The sequence below is a fragment of the Brachyhypopomus gauderio genome, chromosome 1, assembly GCF_052324685.1.
Source record: "Brachyhypopomus gauderio isolate BG-103 chromosome 1, BGAUD_0.2, whole genome shotgun sequence".
NCBI classification, from domain to species: Eukaryota; Metazoa; Chordata; class Actinopteri; order Gymnotiformes; family Hypopomidae; genus Brachyhypopomus; species Brachyhypopomus gauderio.
Genome location: NC_135211.1, coordinates 24313327 through 24335934, shown reverse-complemented (window position 1 = coordinate 24335934; position 22608 = coordinate 24313327). Strand labels below are relative to the sequence as shown.

The window sequence follows — 22608 nt, the reverse complement described above, 5'->3', positions numbered from 1 at the left end:
GAAACGAGACGGTGAGATCCAGCGAGACACAGGAAGGGTAAAAAGGGGAAGAGTTTGAAACCCACCCTGCTGCTCAAGAAGAAACTCACGTTTCTTATCACTGGCAGGGTCCATGTGGCGCTGGATGTACCCCTCCAGGTAGCAGCAGAACTTGGGCGAGGGGGCAAAGAAGGCCAGGCTGACGGCCATCAGCTCCCACCCGGCGGCCAGGCTGCGGGGGCTGCTGTTGCCCGTGGTCTGCCGCACCAGCTGCACGTACAGCTCGTCGCGGAGGCCCTGCATGCCCCAGCACTTGGTGACGATGAGGAGGGCGGTGTGGCGGCGGTCCAGCCGCGACGGCCGGTCGCCCATGTAGGCCTGGACCAGTTTGAACATGTCGCAGGCCTCTCTGCGCACGGTGCGGTCACTGGTCACCAGCATGGGCTTCTTGATGGAGCCTCGGTTCCAGGAGAGCATGTTGGCGATGGAGACGCGGCGACGGAAGAGCCCCTGCGTGTGCAGGTTCAGGTGCTTGCTGGCCCAGTCCGCCATGCCGGTGTCGGGCGGAGGGGGCTGGCGCAGGCTGGCGTAGGAGAGGTGGAAGCTGCCTCCACCCGCCGCCCGTGCGGCCGCGTCAACGGGGGGTCCGAGAGAACCGGTTCGGCCGTCCACCGTGCCCTTCTTCCTGATTGCCTGCTGGCTCTTTGAGTCCAGTGTCCCTGTCTGAGAGAGGAAAGAGGGATGAAAACAGAGTGGGAGAGACAGAGGGAAAGAGGGAGTGGGAGAGAGAGAAAGAAATAAAGAAAGGATTCATAAAGCAGTGGTTTATCCACAGCAGCAGTTCTCAAATGCTCCTCCAGCCCACTCAGCACTGGATGAACTGCTGTAGGATCCACTTGTTAACTTCACACTGGAACAGAGCGGCACCCCAAGAGGAGGAAAACCATTGAGAATGTCATAGTCGCAGAGCAGGTGACCACACCATCACCCAAACACCCACAGAGGAACACACTCTGTCCACAGTATCGATACTAAACACGCAGTGTGTGGCGGGCCTGGAGTTGTGATTCGTGGAGGAGTGTTTGTCCACACTGCAGCAAACATGGTTACATGAAGCAGAAAACAGCACTGAGTGCTGTTGAGCCCTGAGGCAGTTAACACAAACGTTTACGTCTGCAGGGTAATACAGGTGCAATAACAGAAAACGTCAGTACAGGGCACACGGTGAAAGAGCAGTGGCCTAAAACCATCCAACAGACAGTGAGATGGATGCTAAAATCGAGTGTGAATTAAGTCCATGTATTTCAAGCACCTGCGTTACTGTAGATCGGGAAGACATGAGGTGCAGTGAGCTTTCTCTCACAAACAAACAAGCAAAGTAAACAAAGGTAAACAGGGACGCGTACGCAAGTCTGCGTTCTAAACGGGTGAAACAGCAGGAGGCACCGTGACCTATGATGTAATGATACCGGAGAGCATTTCACAGAAGGTGCGTGTGGACGGTGGGTGGAGCCTCCGCTCGGGCCTTGGTTGCCACCACCCTCTCACCCAGTGGGACCCTCACTGTGCCAGGACACTACCATATGGGGCACAGTGGCAAAGCCTTCCTGCTCTGTGGGAGCTGTGTTGTGCAGCTCCGCTAAGTCCTGCCATTTGGTCCATCAACCTGGCCACGACTGTGAGGGACCGTGACTGCGTACGTAGCAGAGGGTGAGAGGGGAGACTTCCGAAAGTGCGCCACATGGACGGCGTAGGTGTCTTCTGGGCCAGCTATGATACGTTTACAGTCTGCCTCTCATGGAGCTCTCCAAATAGCTTCTGCTTATTTTAAGCAGATATGATCTTTTTAACAACAAGGTTTTTAACTTTCAAGCTCTCAGAACAGCACGTCGAGCTGCAGCCTTTCTTTTTCATATGTTGGAGTTTTACTAGACATAGATTATAGCTCTAGCGAGTTCTGGGACATTAGTACTGGACAGATCTGTAGGTCCTCTGTGAGGAATCATTCTCTTAACTAGAATCACAGGGACCCACAAACACAACTTTAATTGCTGTAAGAAAGGCATGTTGGTTTAAGTCGACTCACTTGTGTAGTTTACTATGTCCGTGAAATTTCTGTTTTTCAATACTGAAACACTGATATGGGCAGCAAACACAATAATCTGGTTCTAATCAGAGCCATGCAGCAAAACTAAATCAGACATAAAAGAAAAAAAACCCAAACAAAAATGAAACCACACTCCCAACCAGCCGTAAGGAGTTTAAACAAAGTCTAAATGTTGCTGAAACTCTGGGGCAGTGGAAAATAGAAGTTCATACATATATTTTATATGAAACAATAAATCTTCACATGAAAGTCTATAAAAGCTATTGCCATATAGAACTGCAGGAGCTAGATATTCCTGGTATAGCACTTTTCGCATTACCGCACCCTGGGAGAGGACATTTTTACCTCAGACACTAAGCCACAAGTAAAAACACGGCAAAAACCCCTAGTATACATTGAAGACGAAACCCAGAGGGGAACCAACATTTAAAAAAAGGAACCAGTCTAGCCAGAACCAGAGAAAAAACACCCCTCAAAGTGAAGGGTTGGCTGAAACATTTAGAGTATGACATCAGTAACAGTAAAGCGAGGATACCTGCTCCGGGTGTCCAGGAGTGTCCGGAGACGTGAGGCTGACTTGTCCGGTTACGCTTTTCTCCAGCGTGTCCACTTTCTCGTATGTCCTCTTCTGCCTCCCGGGGATCTCCAGGCTGCTGAGGGCCACATTGCTGTGTATCCCCACCCTGCCTAAAGACCTGTTGTTGGAGGTCACATCTTCTCTGGAGGAGCACCTCGCCCCAGCGCCGAACCTCCTGGGGGAGTCTAGTGGTGAGTGCGCGCGTCGCGCCGAACAGCCCTCGAGCATCTCTGAGTCCAGGCTGCTCTTGGTCTCGCGCATGGTGTTGGAACGGCTCACCACCTCCCTCATCTCGGCCATGAGGCGCTCGTTCAGGGCGGACAGCTCTCCCGCGCTGCCCACGGAGCCCGGCCGGCCCTGGGCAACGCCGCACATTCTCCTGCGGCTCTTTCTGCGCAGGCTCGGGGACGGCCCCGTGGAGTAGCCCGAGTCCTGGTAGGTGCCTGTGGGAGGCGGTGGGGTGGAGTAGTCCTGAGAGGCCTGGCTGCTTTGCCTGCTGTGGTGCACCTCCATAGCCCGAAGCACGCCGGCTTCTAGAAGCCTCCAGGACTGCTTCTTCTCCAGACTGGCTGGTTCTTTTCTGGCCTGAGGGAGTGCTGGCTCAGGGGCACAGGTGGGTAAAGGTCCGGGTGAGGGAACGGGTGACGCAGGGAGGAGTCCCTGTTTGGGGTCCACGTTGACCATGTGCTTGATACATTCCAGCCCAGCAGGGCTGTAGTCAGGAGTAGAAGGATTCCTCTTGTGTCCTCTTGTGGATCCAGTGTGTGTGTGACCAGGATGTGGAACGAGCTTACCCTTCTGGAAACTGTGTGTGTGGCGGGACAGGCCATTCTGTAGGTGAGCCCCCTCCACTTCCATATCAACTGGAGGCTCGTCATAAATCGGGCTGTCTGGTGGGGGTTTGTCGTACACATGCGCTGAGGCTCCGTAGTGAGGGGACACTGGCCTTGGCGTGCTGGACTGAGGCCTGAGGGAGGTCTGGTGTGCCACAGGATCGCTGGGGGTCACCAAGCAGAAGCTTCCATCGCTAGCCTTCCTCAGGTGGTGGGCCTGCCTCATGTCGGAAGCCATCTTGCCAGCTGGTGTGGTTTTGTAAGCCTGAACACACAAGTGGCTTCCTGCTGGCTTGGTACTCGGGGGATTGAGAGTGCAGGCGCCGTGGCCATTGGCTCTGGTGTGAGTGGTGGGGCCTGGAGGCTGGAGGGAAGAAGCTGAAGGGGCTCCCTTTGCCTGGGTTCTGCCCGCGCCATTCACCTTCACTAGCATGGCGGCCTTAGAGCCAGGAGGGGGCTGCCATTCCTGAGCTGGATCCCGGAGCTCCTCCCTATAAACACAAACAATAAACCAACACACGTGAGATCTAGTAATGTGTTAGAAGGGCTTGAACTGTCAATCACAAAGCAAGAAAATTTCAACAAGCCATAAGATCTTTATGAGAACAGATATATTTGTGAGGAGAAATGATGTAGATATCTTTATAAGTGATTTATAAAGTATTTTCATACAAATTCACGGTTCTGATATTTGGAGATGTGGATCAAGGAGACAGTAAGAACCATTTTAAAGACAAAAGAAAAATTCTTGTTTCTAAGAAAATTAACTCGGATTTTAAAGCCCTGAATTTTCATCTCGAGGTGTTATGAGTGCATGTAGTGCCATGAATTCTGTTTGTTCAGGAATAGGAGTCGTTTAAGATATGGTAATGTCTGTACAGCAGCAATACTCCAAGACCAGTGTCAAAACTATGGTGGCTCTCTACAGTATGAACAGTAGGCTAAAACGCTTTCACATTTAACACATACGCACAAAAAATGTTCTTTTTGTGATAGAATGTTGTCCCAAACTTGGTAAATAATACATTTGTAAACAAAATAACATCAGAGAAAAGGCATACTTACATACTTCTATTTATATAATTGCATAAATCCAGCTAATCCCAGAGTGCCAGAATCTTCACTCAAGCAGTCAATAATCCATTCAACAAAAGGCTAAGCAATTATTTTTGTCATTTAGGTCTAGAAAGAGAACCTCACAGATCTGGAGCCGACAAGTGATATATGAAGCATTTAAGTTGCTTTGATTTATTTAAGGAGGCAGTCACATGTTCTACAAAAATACCTAAAAAACCACTGTGCTGGTGAAAGAGAAAGTAACAGAGTCTCCTGTGCTACCCCTGCTGTAGGGGAATTCTAATGTATCATCTTATTTTGTCTTTGTCTCTGTGTCCATGTAACGCTCGTAACATAGCAACACACAGCAACGATCTTCCGTTCATTTAACGTCAGATGACCTCAGAAAGAGGAAAGCGTGGGAGAGTGTAGGAAAGCCATGTAGAATCTTTACCCAGCCACTATAGTGTCCCCCTGACCCCCTCCCACAACTCTTCCAGACAATACAGGAACAATGCTCTGGAGGCCTGTAGCCTACACAGGCTGGAACCCCCCCGGTCCCCAGCCAGAGACTCTGCTCTACGGTTACACTTCTTTATCCTCTCATCTCAGGCCTTGACTCACGCTATCACTGAGATCTGAATGTAAACAGTAGTAGAGGCGAGTTGTAGGGTTGCTCATAAAAAGCTGAACGTCACAATCTGGCAGCGAGCCAACATCACTTCCAGGGGCATCTACAGACCTTCTGAACGAGACCAGCTGGTCATCCTGGGTGACACTGTGTGATCACTGTGTGAGGACGGGTATCACTGTGTGAGGACGGGTATCACTGTTTGAGGACGGGTATCACTGTGTGAGGATGGCCCACATTATATCTGGATGGTGCTGGTCTTCTCATGCTGGTGTAACGCCAACGTGATGCTGCCACTAAAGTGTTGAGCTTCATCGAAACTCCTGTTTAATATTAGTTTAATATTAGTTTTGGCATGATGATTTCAAGATTTCAAGTCAATGAAAAGCTCGGCATTGTACCTGAGTCAACCCACAGAAAAGAGCTGTCGACCAGGTGAATGTAAACCAAGGGCAGGACATGACTCTGACATGAGCACCACCCGTCCCTCGTGGTATTTAGCTCAGCTGTAAACATGGTGGCAGACAGTAGGGCTCTCTGGGTAAAGGAATGTTAGGCGAGTTAGTCATGTGTGGTCTGCTATGTTTCATGAATGTGCTGAGTGATCAGTCTCATCGCTTTATGTGACCATGACGAAAAACTTCATTTCCTGTTATGGTGCTCGGACTGCTAAAGAGTTCAAAGGGTATTTTACACAACAAAACAGGAAATACCAATATAGCCAAGCAGTAGGCTAACAGCGAGAATTAACACACTACAGCTATGGGGGCTCTTGGAGGAAAAAAGTATAATGCATTTGATTTTAAAAATGTATATTTGTCCCCAGTCCTCCCCACACACACCAAGTGTGGTAAACCAAAAGGGTTTTGTAGGGCAGGGCAACCGAACAAAAGAAATTTTATCCATTGCAACAAGGTCTGGAATGAAATCGAACACACAAATTGAATGATTAGTGTACACACCCTGAAAGCAAGAAAAGCAAAACATAAAAAGAAAGAAAAAACTATCACAGAAAAAATGTGCATTTCATGAGCCGTTCTGTTTCATAGGTGTGTCAAATGAAGCATGAAAAATGCACAATATTCAGGGTGGGATCAGATAAAGAGTGGGAAAGATGGATAGCGGCATTGAAAGAAAGAAAGGGGGAGTGGGTGAAAGAGACTGAGATTAGTCATGGGAGACTGCTCTGGTTGGCATTAGTAACAACTTTGGCATTCTTTCCACTAATCACTCAAAAGGCTTCACGACTGCATGTATAGAAACACAATGCATGACTCTACTGCTGTCATAGCGATACATCCCTAAAGTGGTTGTGTCTAGCCAAACATAATGATCATTTATTATTTAGATAATACACAATAGATGTAGATTCAGTGTAGTGTAAAACAAATATTGCCCTAGGAAGAAGCTTTTAAATTGTATATAATAATACATTGTAATAGTCCCTAAAGGGCCAGTTTATTCCAAATGGTTTGCAAATTTATACTGTGATAGTGAGAGCACTTTATATGGATCCAAACACACAATCCTTCTGGTCTTTAAGTACATTATGGTCTTTATGACAGCATGACTATGAACCCTTTGGAGACTCTCTAGATAATTCTGAATTCTGAAGGTTTTCTGAATTCAGCCTGCTGCCATTAGGGAGGAGACTAACACACTTCATACATGCACTACTGCTCACACCTGCACTATTTAACCACTTTAATTCCCCCTACCACTGTGTACTTCAAACTTGTTCACTTTACCAGCCATACGCTTTAATATCTCTGTTACGACCCCCGCCCCTGTCTAGGGTAGAGGCGGCCGAACAAAGAAAGACACGGTGGAGTGCAAATGAATTGGGAAAACTAGGAGACAGATATAACGGTTTGCCAGACTCACAATAGACAAAACAAACTTCCTATATGTGGACTGTAGACCACGCCAAAGGAAAAAAATAAAGAAAAGAAACAAACCTACCTAACTCAAACTAATTCCCTAACCAAAAATACAAAGATGGCATGTGCCCCTAAACTGGTGTATTAACCAGGCAGTATTCCTACGTGGATGTAATAGAGTAAGTGGGCCCAGCTAAACTGTCCACATATAGTGCACTGTTGTCCCGTTTTGTGTCTCTTGTCACACATATGTCTATATCTGTCACCTTGTACAGTTAGTGTCTCTCATTCTTTTATCATTTATAGTTTTATTTTGCTACTCAGTCAACTTTCGCACTGTTATTCTTGCTGGAAGGAGAGTAATGCAATTTCGATCCTCTGTAGAATTGACAATAAACTACTTGACTTGGCAAAAGTGAGTTTAAACTCATTATTCATCAGGGAATTTTCATCTGTCCTAGGCAGCCTAGATTCTCAACAACCCACACAGAACATAGAATCTTTTTAGAGCTTATTACAGTAAGACTTTACACAACAGTTCTGTGATTCTAGACAACAGCTGTTTGTTAGGTTTTTTCTCCATACCAGAAATCAGCATTAGACGTGCATCAGCTGAGCAAATAGGAGCAACTGAAGAGTCACACAGGCCACAGGAGAAGAGAAAGAATGAAGCCATGAGTTAATATTATCCACAGGAAGAGGAAGCAGGATCTATAGGATCTTTACTCACCGAGCTCGGAAATATGACTCACAGAGAATGGAATCTATTAAAAGTGATTTAGGCAACCGGGAGTTAACAAAACATCTATTCCATATTAAAGAACTGAATAATATTATAAAAAGTCAAAAAGAGGATCTGTTTGAATCTTCTTGGAAGGCTGTCCAAACTGATGCAGGTATGATACGTCAGATGTATGTCATTGACAACTCAATGAACAGGTGATGAAACATTACAGGTCTCCCTCATTTTCCCTTCTAAAATCATGTAATTCACAGATGTGGAGGTGTTAATTGTCCGACCTCTAAATTCTGACAGAAACCTGTGGAAGGCTCTCAGAATCAGCTGTTCACAGACAGCTGAACACCTCTCCCTAGTGAGACAGTGAGTCTGGCTTCCACACATGCTTCCCACACAACCACCCCAACCTCTACATCCACACCCTCCAGCAGAACTGACCACCATGGACTGTTTCTGCCTCCACATTCTCCAGTGGACCCTTCCCAAGTCAGCATTACACAGCACAACCTAAAGAGGCTAAATCACAGCAAAGTATTATAATGTTCAAATGATCACATAGGTCCACTCCGAACAAGCCGTGGCCATGCTGTAAAGGGCTGCAGAAGGGTGGGGGAGGAAACGTGGCATGTGGAGAGTAAGACTACACTGGAATCTAACCACTAATCTACATCTGTTGATACGAAATCAGATAGCATCAGAATGTACAGCTCCAGTTACTGCTGTGAAAACCATCTCCCCTCACTCTCTGGACATAATATATAGTGACTTACACATACGGGCAGCGGTAAAGGAGGGGGGGAAACTGTTGTAAATGTTCTCTCATTTATGGTAGTTAAGTAAATTAAATTAATAAAAAAAAAAACAACAACTAATCAATAAAATGTAACCCAGGTAAAAAAGAGAAAGATTATTTATGTAAGGTAGCTTAGCAGTATGTCTAATCTAAATTTTGGATTCTTAACTGTCAATACTATGAGATTCTTAACTGTCAGTACTATGAGATATCTGAGACCAACTCTGGCCCCTCATCCTGAAGTGCTGAGGTTATACAGTTTTATGGCTTTTAGAGTAAGACAGTGGATCAAGGCTGCCTGTTCTCAGTGTATTTTCAGCAACACTAAAGGCATGACTAAAATAAAACAAAAAGAGGGTGGAATTACTGCTCCACTTTCATGTAAAAAAACTATGTTAGGCCAATAATCTAGTTTTCTGTGGGTACCGAGTGAGAGAGAACATAAGGTTATACTTGAGGAATCTTCGGTCAACTGACTATCATGCAAAGAACATACGAAAGCAGTCTGCACTATTTTACAGCAGACTACTGACCAAGGCAGATCCACTGATCAATGCAGAACCACTGATCAATGCAGAACCACTGACCAATGCAGAACCACTGACCAAGGCAGAACCACTGACCAAGGCAGAACCACTGATCAATGCAAAACCACTGACCAAGGCAGAACCACTGACCAAGGCAGAACCACTGATCAATGCAAAACCACTGACCAAGGCAGAACCACTGACCAAGGCAGAACCACTGACCAAGGCAGATCCACTGATCAATGCAGAACCACTGATCAATGCAAAACCACTGACCAAGGCAGAACCACTGACCAAGGCAGAACCACTGATCAATGCAAAACCACTGACCAAGGCAGAACCACTGACCAAGGCAGAACCACTGACCAAGGCAGATCCACTGACCAAGGCAGAACCACTGACCAAGGCAGAACCACTGACCAAGCGAGTTCACTTGTCATCTAACGAGACCGATGACACCCACATACCCTCAGGTATATGATAGGTAGTAACAACCACACAGGCATGCATCCACTTAATATATCACTCATTTAAACTCAGTTGTTGACATTATAGATTCCCTAACACTCTTAAGGTAATCAACCACATCACTATCAGTGAGAGAACAAGAGGCAAAAAATAGTGAGTCAACATTAGCTGTTAGTGGTGAGGCAGGGTATCAGGTTTTTCCACTTTTGGTGTTAAAAGTTCACATTTATGTAGCCTTCATGAAAACCTTCCAGCTTCCACACATTTTTAGTAATCAAAGCAGAGTGATATTACATGAATAAAAATTGTAGGATACATAAAGGTTGGAGAATGGACAGAATGAAACAGTCATTGCTTTGTTTGGTGTGAATGACTGCTGATTTGATTTACTGATGGAAATTCAATTACAAAATACTCACTGGATCAATTAAGAAAAAACATTTCTGATTAATGCTCCTGTGCTTTCTTGAAAATCAGAATTTAGAGGGTGTTATGTCTAGCTTTCATTTCTGCTAGATTCCATTCAATTTCACACCAGACCAACCCCGTAACAGGAATGCCTGTTAAATCATTAGGGCCTTCACAGGAGAGGCTGTCAGGCTTCTTATATGTGAGAGAGATAATTTGATGTTTCACCCCATTATATCCACCTCCATTTCCTGCTATGAGAAACCTAACAGTTGGTCTCTGAGAGCGCTCTGCTTAACTGAGTCCTTTTCTTTTTACGTGGCCAGTTTGCCCTAAGGTCAGCCTGCTGGACAAAAGAAGCTAGCAACCCCCCTCAGGGCTTTCCCAGGTCACTCCTGGGTTATGTTACACCCACTGGTCACGAGGTTCATGAAATCCCCGCTGAAATCCATCTCTCACAACATGTAAATTCCATTAAACACTCCAAGGTAAGATATAGCTCAGTGACACATAATTCTCCTGATTCTCACTGCATGCTCCAGAAAGTGCTTCAATTCACCTCATTTCTGTGGCTCTTCCTCACTTACAATACTGACTTCTCATCATAAAGCGGACCAGAGTCTCGATATCAGGACGGCAAAGAGCTTGACCATAATCTGTATTAGTTCTAATGGTGTTCACCAAAAAATAAAATAACGGCCTTGCTATTGTTTCATGGAGTACAGAGAGCTCAGCTTCCTTTGTTGGTACATCTAAAAATAAAACCTGGGGAGTGGTCATAAAATATAACAATGGTCCAAGCGACGTGCATCAGTTTTATTATACAATGTGTGTGTGTGTGTGTGTGTGTGTGTGTATATGTGTGTGTGTGTGTAAGTAACTTCCTGATGATGAGCAAAATGCTAAAGCTAAGGCCTGTGGAAAACCCTTGGGAAGATGCACTCGGCGGAAATATCTTCTGATTATGAAATCACTCTTCAGTACATATATATATATATATATATATATGATCTGAAATGAATCCCCAGTATCCCCAGTTTTTGAAATGTAGGATATGTAAGGGTTTTTCATTCTCCAGTAAGACAACTTGATAAAAGAAGAAAATGTATCTGTAACAAGTGAATGTCCTCAACTATTAAATAAAACTGGGGGGAGGGGGGCTCTTTAAACATAGATTACTCAGTTAGTTGAATTAAACTATTAATGATTTGACAGGACTTATGATTTATTTTTCAAAGCTACTGCTGGATTTGCTGCCAACACAAATTCGTAATTTTAGACCTTTTCAGGAGCAGGCTTGTTCAATGTCAACAATCCATTAGATAATGGATTTAGACATGTTTTGCTAAAGGAAGTCTGTCCTAGACATGGCTGTTCCATTCACTTCGGAACCACCTAAATAGGATATAAGCAATAATAGTGATTATCAAGTTTGCCGTATGTTTTGAGATTGCTGAGATGCTTTGGCTAATCCAAATAGTTTCCTTACCAAAGGTACCATTTTAGTCAAAATGAAATAGTGTATGTGGAAAGTATATTGAGGCCACACATAAGTGATACAACCCAGTACAGATGTGACTTGTCAACAATACAAAATGTATTGTCATGCAATTCTTCATCCGCATATGCAATACTGGATGTGGAAAATGTAACAGTGTAGTGTAAAAAACCCTGTGTTCATTATGTTTGTTAACGTCACCTCAGAAAGGTGAAGGTTCTCATAAAAGGTTTTGGCCCAAACCCATTTCTTATTTTGACCCCTACCCCTTGTTTTGAGTGTCCACTGTCCCCCTGGAACTGAGTTACAAGGGTAGAGGCTCAAATTTATATGAAAGGATTGGTAAACCTCACTGTATTACTTTACGATGTAACATTACCTAGCTAGCTACAGAGTCTATACGACTTGTACATTTTTATGCCTGCTATGAAGAAAAGGACCATAATACATATAAATGACATTACACTAAGATAATTCAATTGTTATTGTAATTTTACATCATTATTAACAGAGAAAATACTTACATTTGTGTTTCTTTAGTCATTAGCACAACCATTTTGCAGGTGACTCAAAAGGCATTTTGGAAAACTTCTTATAACATTCCAGTGGGGGTGGGGGATTGTCTGAAAAACCTGAGTTTGGAGGGCCATAGCCATAACACTTCTTCCAACCCCTCAATCCCAAGAAGAATGCCCAACACTTTGGCGTGAATGCATAAAACAGAGGGTATGACTGACAAAACAGTCATTAAGGTGTTGTAGATCTTTTGTCCACCATTCTTCTTAGCTAATCATTGACATGCTGATAATGGTTTAATGTCATGATGTTTATGGCCTTTCCAGACAGGAGCAGTTATCTCAAACACTGCAACCAGCTATTCTAATCAACATCACACATACATTAAAAGAACTGTACAAATCCTATATTAACCATGATTAGCATATCGGAGATCAACTTGCCATGTTGTGTTTGTTAAGTACTATATAAATACTGTTGATGCAATTTTGTTTTCTATTGGGAAGCAACTTGTGAAAAAGGTGAATCACACAATAGCTCACATAGAACCATAATGACTATCTCTTGTTGTCAAAACATCGAAACACAACTGTTCATTGTTTGGGGGAGACAACATGGCCCGTGAAATATGGTCATCATCTATACGAGAGTCAGAGGAGTGGGGTTCCCCAGGAGAGGGAGGCTGGTGTTGGTGAAGGATAAATCATCAGCCCCCCAGCTGCGGAGGCCACACAGCGGGAGCCCAGACAGTGCTCTCTTGACCTTCTACTTTTACGTAATAATGGCCAAAGGTCAAACCGTGAAGGCCTCCCAGAAAGACAAGTCCTGAAGGTGTGGTGGAATGATAGGACAGGCATGAGGAAAGCAATTTGTAACACATCAGAGACCTCTGCAGCAGTGAGCCATAGTGACTCTGAGTGCTCTGTAACGGGGCATCCTGCTGTGAGATCCTGGATTCCTCTGATTTGTAGCTGTCCTGGGATGCAAGGCTATGCAGACCATGCTAAACACTGTGTTTAAATACATGTAACTTTTTTATATATTTTGGCCATATATAAAACTTTATGTATTTGTGCCACAGTCATGAAATGCATTCTTTATTTGGTCGGGGGGACAGAAGTCCAGTCACATGTTGACCAGAATGGTTTGGCCTTCCCCCAGTTTCAGCCCTGGTAACTTTCATCCCGTGAGGCCCAGGGTTTGCTTTAGGAGAGAGTAATAGTCAGAGGTTTACAGCTGGGGAGAGTATAAGTCCCTAAAATAACATCTCTAGCATCTCCAGAAGCCAGAGGGAATATAGCTAGAATGACTGAATGACTTATGAAGGAGAAAGGAGGTTTCTGACAGGTCCAGGGATACATGGCCTTGAAGTGCTCCAGTAGAATATAGAAAACAGCCATGCCAATGCTTTTTAACATAACTAAGACATTTTCATATTGGTAGTGATTTGTCCAAATGGCTACCACTGACAAAACAGAATGACAACAGACGTCAGATGTAACAAGGCCCAGAGTTGCTGTGGGGCTCTTTGGTATGGGCGCCATCAGAACAGGAGAGTGCAGGTGTGCCTACCTCAGTGAGTCCTTGCTGCTGTCTGCGCTGGGCTCCGGGGGCACAGAAGTCTCGCCACTCTGCTCTGCTCTGCTCCCTCTCTCAGTAGTTTGGTGTTCAGTAGTGAAGGGCTCGGAGGGGGGCTGGGGCGTGCGTCTGCCGTGGCCGCTCTGCCTCTCCCTGCTGCCGGCCGCCCTGCGCTCCGAGTCCGTGCAGCGCTTCATGGCCTGGAGCTGCGAGAGAGGCACGATGTCGGCGCCCTGCGGCCGGTGCCAGACGGTCAGGCGGGCGGCTGAGTTGTAGTAGTAGAAGCGGCTGCTGTGCGGGTCGAACAGCTCCCACCACTGGTTGCCGTCGGCCTGACGAACGGGGGCGCCAGCGGGCGGGTCCCAGCCACACTCTCCGGTGGCCAGGTTCACATACATGTGCTCGCGGGATCTTGGTTCAAGGATCTCCACCCAATCAGAGCTGAGGATGAGAATTGTAGGACAAGATTTTAACACCTTAACACCTTCAGGAACCACTGAGCGACTTTGTGGATTAATTGATTAGTTTAAAAGGGAAATTCATTTTCGCAACATAATCAGAAAGTTTACATTTCTTTCCTGACTAATGGATATAGAGAGTATATCCAACTACTGCTGAGAATCATGGTTAAAATAAAGTTTTTTAAATGATGGTCATACGACATCATACGCCATCAGCGTTTTTCATTGGCATCATGCGCAGAGCCGTAGAATGAATGTGTGTGCGCTCTGTGTGTGTGTGTGTGTGTGTGTGTGAATGTTGGTGGGAGCACATCTCTGCAAATGTGCCGTGTGCGTGTCTCTGTGGGAGAACATCTCTGCTCACAGAACACTCAGTGTGCGCTTAATCCCATCACCACAGAGCGGGGAACCTGGGAGAGTGAGCAGCTCCCAGCATGATCTGGACTCTGTTCACACGCCTTACATGCCATTACACACACCCAAGCACACACACTGTCAGGAGAGCAGCCAGTTCCCCTGAGGAGTGCCATCCGTTCATGGAGACTTTTGTGGACCCAGGAACTGCTACTGCCATCTTAACACAATGGGGGACAACACAAACCTGAATGACTCATACTGATAGCAGACAGCTAGACACATGATGGGACATGGATATGCATGGAAACATATATGCATGGTCACACACACACACACACACACACACACACACACACACACACACACACACACACACACACACACACACACACACAAGGATATAGACAAACATATATAACCTTGGGAGGAAAATATCAAAAACATTTTTCACCCACCCACCCATAATCACTTAAATACCTCATGAGTGTGGTGCAGTAAAGTAGAGCAGGTAAGTTTAATCACTGTGATTACTGCTGAAAGACAGCATGTCTGACTTGTATGGCATGTATGACTTGATGCTCTGTAACTTTACTGCATTTAACCAATTACTTCATCAAACTCAGGGTTTTTATCAAGCCCAGACAAATTCTGCAACCTGCAATTTTCTAACCCACACAAGGCCTAAAAATGTCACTGTGCAGACTGAGGTGCTCCTCTCCCCAACAATTACGCCTGTGGCACCATTTACGCAACAGCACAGCCAGCGGTTCTGGCAGTTTGAACAACAAGACACTAACACAGCTAATTGGGGTCATGTTACCCATTTGAGAATCCTATTCGGTTTCTTTTGATCTAGTTTCCTAATGCAGAGGGGACTTTGGTGCACTAATTTAAGCCAAGCAAACGAAGAGATAACCAAGGGCATGAATGTTTCGTTACCTCACAGAACGAAAAGCCAAGCAACATACCTGGCCCAGGCGAAGCAAAGCGATGCTCCACTGGTGTGCACGCTGAAATCAGTCACCATCACAGGTGCAGTCAAGACAGGTAGTCAGCCTGAACGTTCACGTCTACAGTAACACAGACACAACTATTCCCTCCCTAAATCTTTATCTGCGTAGCCAAATCTTAGCGAAGACAAGAGAGGGGCATGCTAGCTTTTGCTGAACACACAAACATCTGACAATCCACAGCAGCTATCTGAAGCCTGCTTTTTCTTAAAAGCCTGCTATATCTGAGTGCTACACAAGGTGATGATGGTGGTGGTGGTGGTGGTGGGGGTTCCCAGAGCAGACTGCTAGCTGAACCACATGCCCTTTCTCACCTACGGTCTCAAAAATAATAGCCCCTTAATCAGGCTGCCAAAGAGAGCTCCCACAGGACACACCATACCCACTGCACAATAGCCAGTTTCTTTCAGTCTTGCTCACTCCCACCTTTCCTTTATTGGAATGTCTGTAAATGACGCAGACATGGGCAGCGTGAGATGGCGTGCGGGTGTACAGGCTCCCGTGAACGCCCGGCAGGGCCTGGCTGGGCACTGCCTCTGCACACCAACAACCCTGACTGTTCCCAGCAGTGATGTGGGGGCGCCATCTGCGACTGGCACTTTAAACAACTCCGTTCACCTATCATAGCACTGCTAGACACTACAGCTTTCACCGGGATCGTGCTTTGGATTATATACATCCGTTTAAAGCCATTCCCCTTGTGCCAGCAGGTGTGAGCATGAGTGTGAGAACTACAGATAGGCTAAATGATCATTGATGATAAAGAGTTTACAAGGCCACTGATTAAAGTAGAGGCTTCGTTCATGCAGAGAAAACATTGAATAGCAAGATTCAGAAGCTCTGAGGCGCCTTTCTTACCACACTAGACCGAGAGCTTTATCATGTCACTGAGAGTTAAACTGAGGCCTTTGTGCCCTCATCCCCACCCAGCAATTTTCCAAGTCCCCAAAGAGGCTTTGTGTTTCAGCAACCAAACACCTTACGGCAAATTCTTCCCCATCCAAGTCACATGCATACTGATACTGGAAAAAACACCAAAAAAATTGGAAGGGGTTTTTGCCCTTATGGAACAAAATAGCAGATGCGCACAATGCAGGACAAAGCAAGTGTTTTAGGCTTTTAAGAAATGAGACACACAGATAAGTGAAAATATTGCTCAAAAGAGGGGTATGGACTTCATCACCTGTGTATATCTCTCTCTCTCTCTCTCACACACACACACACACACACACACACACACACACACACACACACACACACACACACATTATTTAACTGATCTTTGACAAGATAGCATAATCATGAACAAGATAAGACTACTGCAGTTTAAACTGTAAGGGAGTTTTCACCATGCTCCTCTTCAAAATCAGCCCTTAGTCCACCATGCCACATCTTGGCTAACTCACGTGGGCTGTAAGACTCTAAAAAAACATTTAACACAGCAGAACAACATACAAAGACTAGGCCTATTCTTTTTTCTACATCACCAACTACTATACTTAAAAAACATCCAGTACAAAATAGACTTCAGTCTAATTATGTAGTGCTATTCTAATGACAAAATTCCTGTGCAAATTCTTGAACTTTATTCAGGAATTTCACCACTGTTTATAAATTACTGTAAAATGACATGTTTTGAAATAATAGAACCAGTAATAACATTCATTGTTCTAAATGGAGAGCAGAGGACTCTTCAGCAGTGTCTGAGCCTCAGCAGAGATCACCATACCTGGGTTTGTGATACAGGCTTTCTGAAAACAGCCCTGCACCAAAAAAAGATACAAATGCCAAAATATGTCATAAAATTACTGGAGACAACCCAGCGTTCAATGTGAGTGGTAGCTCGCTGGTGCGAAGTGGTAGACTACGACCTGACTTAGTCTCATAACAACATGCTATTCTGGGTCTGGCACCTGACCTCTGGGGACCACAGTAGGAGAGTGTGTGTAAAAACTAGACCTGCTACTTCGGTAGCAAAATGAAACGCATTAATACTTCTGGCCTGCTGCAGCAGCTAAACCGCCATTGCATTCAGAAAACTGCTACATCCCACATGAAAACAAACAAGGTGTTCTTTGTAAACATTTTATTTAAAGCTGAAAACAAGAACGTGCTTCCTGTGAAACAGACTGAATATGTAAATAAGGGGTACGGGGTAACTACTGGTAACTAAAATTGGATAATACCACAGTACAGAAACTGAAAATAACAACCAATGGCAGGTTAGGCCCTCAGCTGAATTTACTAGAACTTTTCTCATGCACATTAAGGAAAATGTACGGCTTATTTTATAATAGCCTCAGTAAACAAAAAAAACATACAAGTAACCAGAGAGCATCAGTTAAGCCATATAATTAGAAAAGTACAGGGTATGCACCATAGACAATCAAAGGCATAATTCATAACAAGGGAAAGACAGGAGGGGTGACATAGCGACGGCCCCCTCCCCTAGAGAGAGAAGGGGGGGTGAGACTGCACTCATTCACTTCAACAATAATAAACTGCAACACCTGTTAGCCAAATTCTTTAGTTCTATAGAACACTGTTACTCCGAGGCTGCCTGGAGACCAAACCCTCGCAGGATGAGTGCAAATATCCGAGTTTTTGTGTGTACATGTGCATGTTACTCCATTTGAAATTTCATTTTAACCGAGCTAAATGCACTCCTTTCAAACTCACACACCAACTGACTCAGTGGGTATCAAAAGACCATTTTTCCCTTACAACACCCCTATTGTAGTTCTATTAAGGGTTCAATCCACCTTTCCCATGAAACTACATGTCCTGAGGATACAGGCTTTATATTACCTACATGTATGTCTAGTATTATGACCTTGGCTGAGGTTCACACAGCCTGTAATTGTAGCAAACACAACTCCAGCTGCTTCAGGTCCAGCAGTGCATGAGCGTGCAGCACAGCAGCGGCAGGTTTCCATCTTGGCTCCTGTATTCCAGTGTCAGGGGACGCGGTGCAACAGCTGCCCGTGTCCGTTATGCTCTTTGTCCCTCCGCGCGCCAACACTGGGCTTGTTTGTCTTTGGGGTGAAAAACGTGTCAGGACTGACACAGCCGAACAGATTGTCCAGAGGAAGAGAGCCGTTTACACATTCCGGAAAAGAGTGCAGAGGGAGAAGGCATTACAGTGCACAGGAGAACAGCATGCTTGCACACATACCAGTGTGATCCAGAAACATCTGCACTGTTACCCTCACGTCCAAGGAAACTGTTCAATCATGTGTTTACTGCAACTAAAGAGCCATACGAGCTGGAAGCATTGTGTTTCGCTCCTGGCTTAACAACCAAGATACAAGACACTTAAGCTCTGATCACCTACAAAATGACACTTAAGCGCTGTTAGTCTATGAGATGACACTTAAGCTTCGTTCAGTTATGACATGACACTTAAGCTAAGTTCGTCTATGAGAGGACACCCCGCATTACTGATATTTTCACTGGCAGCTGTCTGCCGAGGCCAACATACCAAACACACCCATAACCAGAATTAAATATTAAGCAGTACCGACAGTTTTCTAAGCACATGTGCTACTGCTAAAAGAGGAACAGTTTGCACTGTGACAAGTCCTGATCATATGCATTTCAACAGACGTGCATTGCTCTCTGCTTTAATGGATAATGGGGCCAACAATGGGGCCCACTGTCAGCTCCACCATTGGACTCCATTCATCTGGAATAGCCCTTATGACCAGTTGAACTCTCACTCAACGCCACCAGCCAATCAGAGGCTGTATGCGCAACCATGGGGAGGGGAGGAGGGTGTTTGTCTTTGGGGTAAGGATATAAGGTCTGGGGTGTGACTGCCAAAATAAAACGAGGCCAGCCTACAACACCCTCCAGGCTCAGGCTCCTTCTATATAAAGCAGGCCGTGCTGGCCTCATTGGGATGATGCGTGAGTAGTCTACTGCAGGCTTCTGTTGTCTCAGGCAGATCCTCTTCCTGCATCCAGGAACCCGGCAGTGGAAGGTGTAGCCCCAGCAGGGGGGTCAGGTTGTCCTCTATGAAAGTGTAAAGCTGCAAATGGACCAAGCTGCAAACCCCCTTTCTGGCGGGGACGAGATGGACAAGCAAAAGCTTTGACCGCCACCCCCTCACCATCCTACTTACTCAGTACAAATGGGTACATTGTCAGGTCATGGGGTGGCCGGACATGAGTGAGCAAGTGTCTGTGGGAGGGCAAAGATGGACAGTGGGCAGTAGAGCAGTAGGAGACTGTATGAATCCGCACGCTTAGCCAACTGCACACTAATCCCTTGTCTGATATACCAGCTGCCAACATTGGTAACACTGGCTCATTTCAATGTGTAACATTCTGGCGAGTGGAAAATATTGTAAGAATGAATTTACTATGTTATAACTATGAATTTACAGTTATTATGCTCTTCTAGAAAATTCATCCAGCATAAAAATGAGTACAGATGCTATATCAAATGGGATAGGTGCATTTTAGGTTTAATTTTTCATCAGTTTGTGTAAGATTGCTATGACCATCTGTTCCATGTCTTCAAACTCAACAACTCTGTTCGTGAGTTTCATTACTGGAAGCTCACAGTTAATGTGACACTGGGACATTAGCTACAACTACAAAGATACCCATGCCACAGGGACTGAGGGGTCAGGGGTCACAGGCAAACATCTATCAACAAAGTACAGAGTCCTGAGGTAAAGTAATGGTCTCTTAGGAGATGGGCAGGGGGACCAAACTGGACTGAGATGTTTGTTTGGGAGCTACTCATAGAGTTACAGGGAAGCTCACACAACACTGAAGCACCTCATGAAAGGGTTCTTTGCTGGTGGAGCAGGTCAACAAATTTAACAGAGCAGCGCAAACGAGCTTGCTGCGTGTTGCAAGACACCCTCCTGTTCCTTCCACACATTTGTTCAATGTTGTGTAGTGCACAAGGTCAGATTACACTAACTGAAGTGGAACCGTTCTGTTCCTGAACTGCAACATTACTGAACTTTTATTACTTTTTACTTTTACGAGCTACTGACTGTACTTTGCAGATTTGTAGTAGTCTAACAGTCAACAGAAATGTGTGAATAAGGGAAACCAAAGACAATATATTTGGAGATATATATTGCCTTTTATTCTGCACTACTGTGAGATTAACAAAATAATGTAATCTGCATGTGACATACAAATTTAGCCAAGATCAGTTCCTAAAAACATAAAGATGTAACCTGTTCCAAATGATCTAAAATTTGAACGTGCTTTGATGACCACAGAACAGAGCGCACTTGAGTATAAAGATAAAAAACTTTGCACAACAAAAAACATGAAAACACCACAGGTCGTAGCCTTATTAAAACAGTAACATCCTCTAATGGAGACATTCATTACAGCCATAAAGCCTTGGTGATTTTGGCGCAATGCTCCAGCTGGAAAACTGAGGTAAACTACTCTCACAATGGAGGATCCTCCTATTGTTTGAAAAATGTTTTTGCACCAAAAAAAAAAGAGAAAAATCCTATGAGTCACCTCAGCTGACAGATGTACAAAGACATTTGTACTTAGAAACCATCCTAAAATAACTTAAATAATATGTACAGTTCATTGAACGCTACTCTACAAAATTAATGGGTAAAAATCCTTGACTGAATTTCATTATTTATGTAAGATGCAATTTGTTAAATCACTTCAAGACACTGGTATTTTCTAACCCTCATTCCTGTGATAAAAATTAAGACAGAAACCTGATAGCAAATAGATCAGGAACATTGCAGGATATGGCATTCATTTTATTTAATTAATTTCTTTTTCTACACACTGGCAAACATTGACAAAGGTTCCATGAACTGTAGCCTTGAGGTCATCCTAAGATAGTCTAAAAGGTTAAACTCATATTTTCAAAGGATTAATATTCTAGATTTCAAAAGCTTTCTCATATTACTTCATCTTTTTAATAGCTATGAAGCTTGGGGGGTTACTGCATATTTTAGACGAAGCAACACCTACAGATGTGGTATTGTAACAGTGTTCTATAATGTATGACTAAGTACAGTCACAGAGAGGCGACAAACGGGGTTTCTGCTCTCCAAACGTGGAGCTGCTAACCGCAGCCGCAATACACACATACATATCAAAGAGGCCAAAGTAGACCACAAAAAAAACTCAGGCAACAAGATATCTTCTGGCAAACGTCAACACTCAATCAGGGATTATTAAATTAAGTAATATAAGTACATTTAAAACAAGAAAATGTATATCATTTAACTCAGCTGTTGTTTTAAATATGACAACACTGTCCAACAGTTGTGACAAATTAAAACAAAAAGCTAGAACTTCCTATGTGCAATTAGTTAATATTAACATACATAATATCTTTAGAGGAGCGTCTATTTCAAACTACGTTTTCTGTTGTGAAAACTGAAATGAAACTACGTACTGATGTAGGTCACCTGGTCTCTCCAGCTACACGATCATATGGATGTACTTTGATGCTGGACGTGTCGTACTGCAGGAGTTCACCAACCTCGGGGCACAGCGAGCAGCAGCGGCGCTAACGAATGAATGAAACCTAACCCAACTCATCTCTTTCATTTCCAACTACCTCGTATTATTATATAGGTTGCTCGTGTCAGTTTACACATAGTGGCTAAGTGGGAAAAAATATTGCTTCATTTTCAATTTAACACCAACTTAACGTACTTTCTACCCAGACTTTTGTGATAAAAGTGTTCTGTAGCTACGCTAGCTATCAAGCTAACGATAGTTAACGTTACACAAGTTTGAGAGGCATCGAAGTGGCGATCAACTGCCTATTGAGATAACGAGGTAAACTACGTCAACTAGTTAACCTAAACATCCGAAATATATATACATATGGTTTGTGTATGAGAATGTCTTACCTTGTTCCGGTCATTTTCTCACATTGTACGGGCAAACGTTGAAAAAGAATAAGTTCACTAAGCGAGTTTTCTCCGTGTCGGACGTCCCGTACTTAGACCGTTGGGTTGAAGGAGAAGCTGCCCGCCTGTGGTCGCGAGGCGCGCGCTTGGGAGTCTCACGCGCTGCCTCTCATAGCCCCGCCCCGTTTGGCGCAAAATAAATGACATGCTATACATCAAACGACAACGTGCTAACACATGATTTTACTTTTGAAAGGGCCACGTTAAGGATAGTGTGAATAAACCATATTAGAGCCGATAACATAAAACTGGTCAGAACGTG

The 22608-nt window shown here is 44.5% G+C and overlaps 1 protein-coding gene across 4 annotated transcripts in view; it reads right to left on the bottom strand.

The window, feature by feature from the left end:
• The window catches only part of arhgap46a (Rho GTPase activating protein 46a), a 28095-nt gene extending 5569 nt beyond the window's left edge, over positions 1 to 22526 (bottom strand). The window contains exons 1-5 of one of the 4 annotated variants that reach the window (XM_077004459.1): positions 22287 to 22526; positions 21824 to 21937; positions 13585 to 14031; positions 2622 to 3987; positions 66 to 702 (exon numbers count right to left, since the gene is read on the bottom strand). In XM_077004459.1, the coding sequence (XP_076860574.1) occupies positions 66 to 702; positions 2622 to 3987; positions 13585 to 13988 (2407 nt within the window). In that variant the 5' untranslated portion in view covers positions 13989 to 14031; positions 21824 to 21937; positions 22287 to 22526. Of the gene's footprint in view, positions 1 to 65; positions 703 to 2621; positions 3988 to 13584; positions 14032 to 17147; positions 17282 to 21823; positions 21938 to 22286 lie in introns of those variants that run through there. The other 3 variants (XM_077004456.1, XM_077004458.1, XM_077004460.1) reach the window with 3 other exon arrangements.
• Positions 22527 to 22608: the final 82 nt, after the last annotated feature.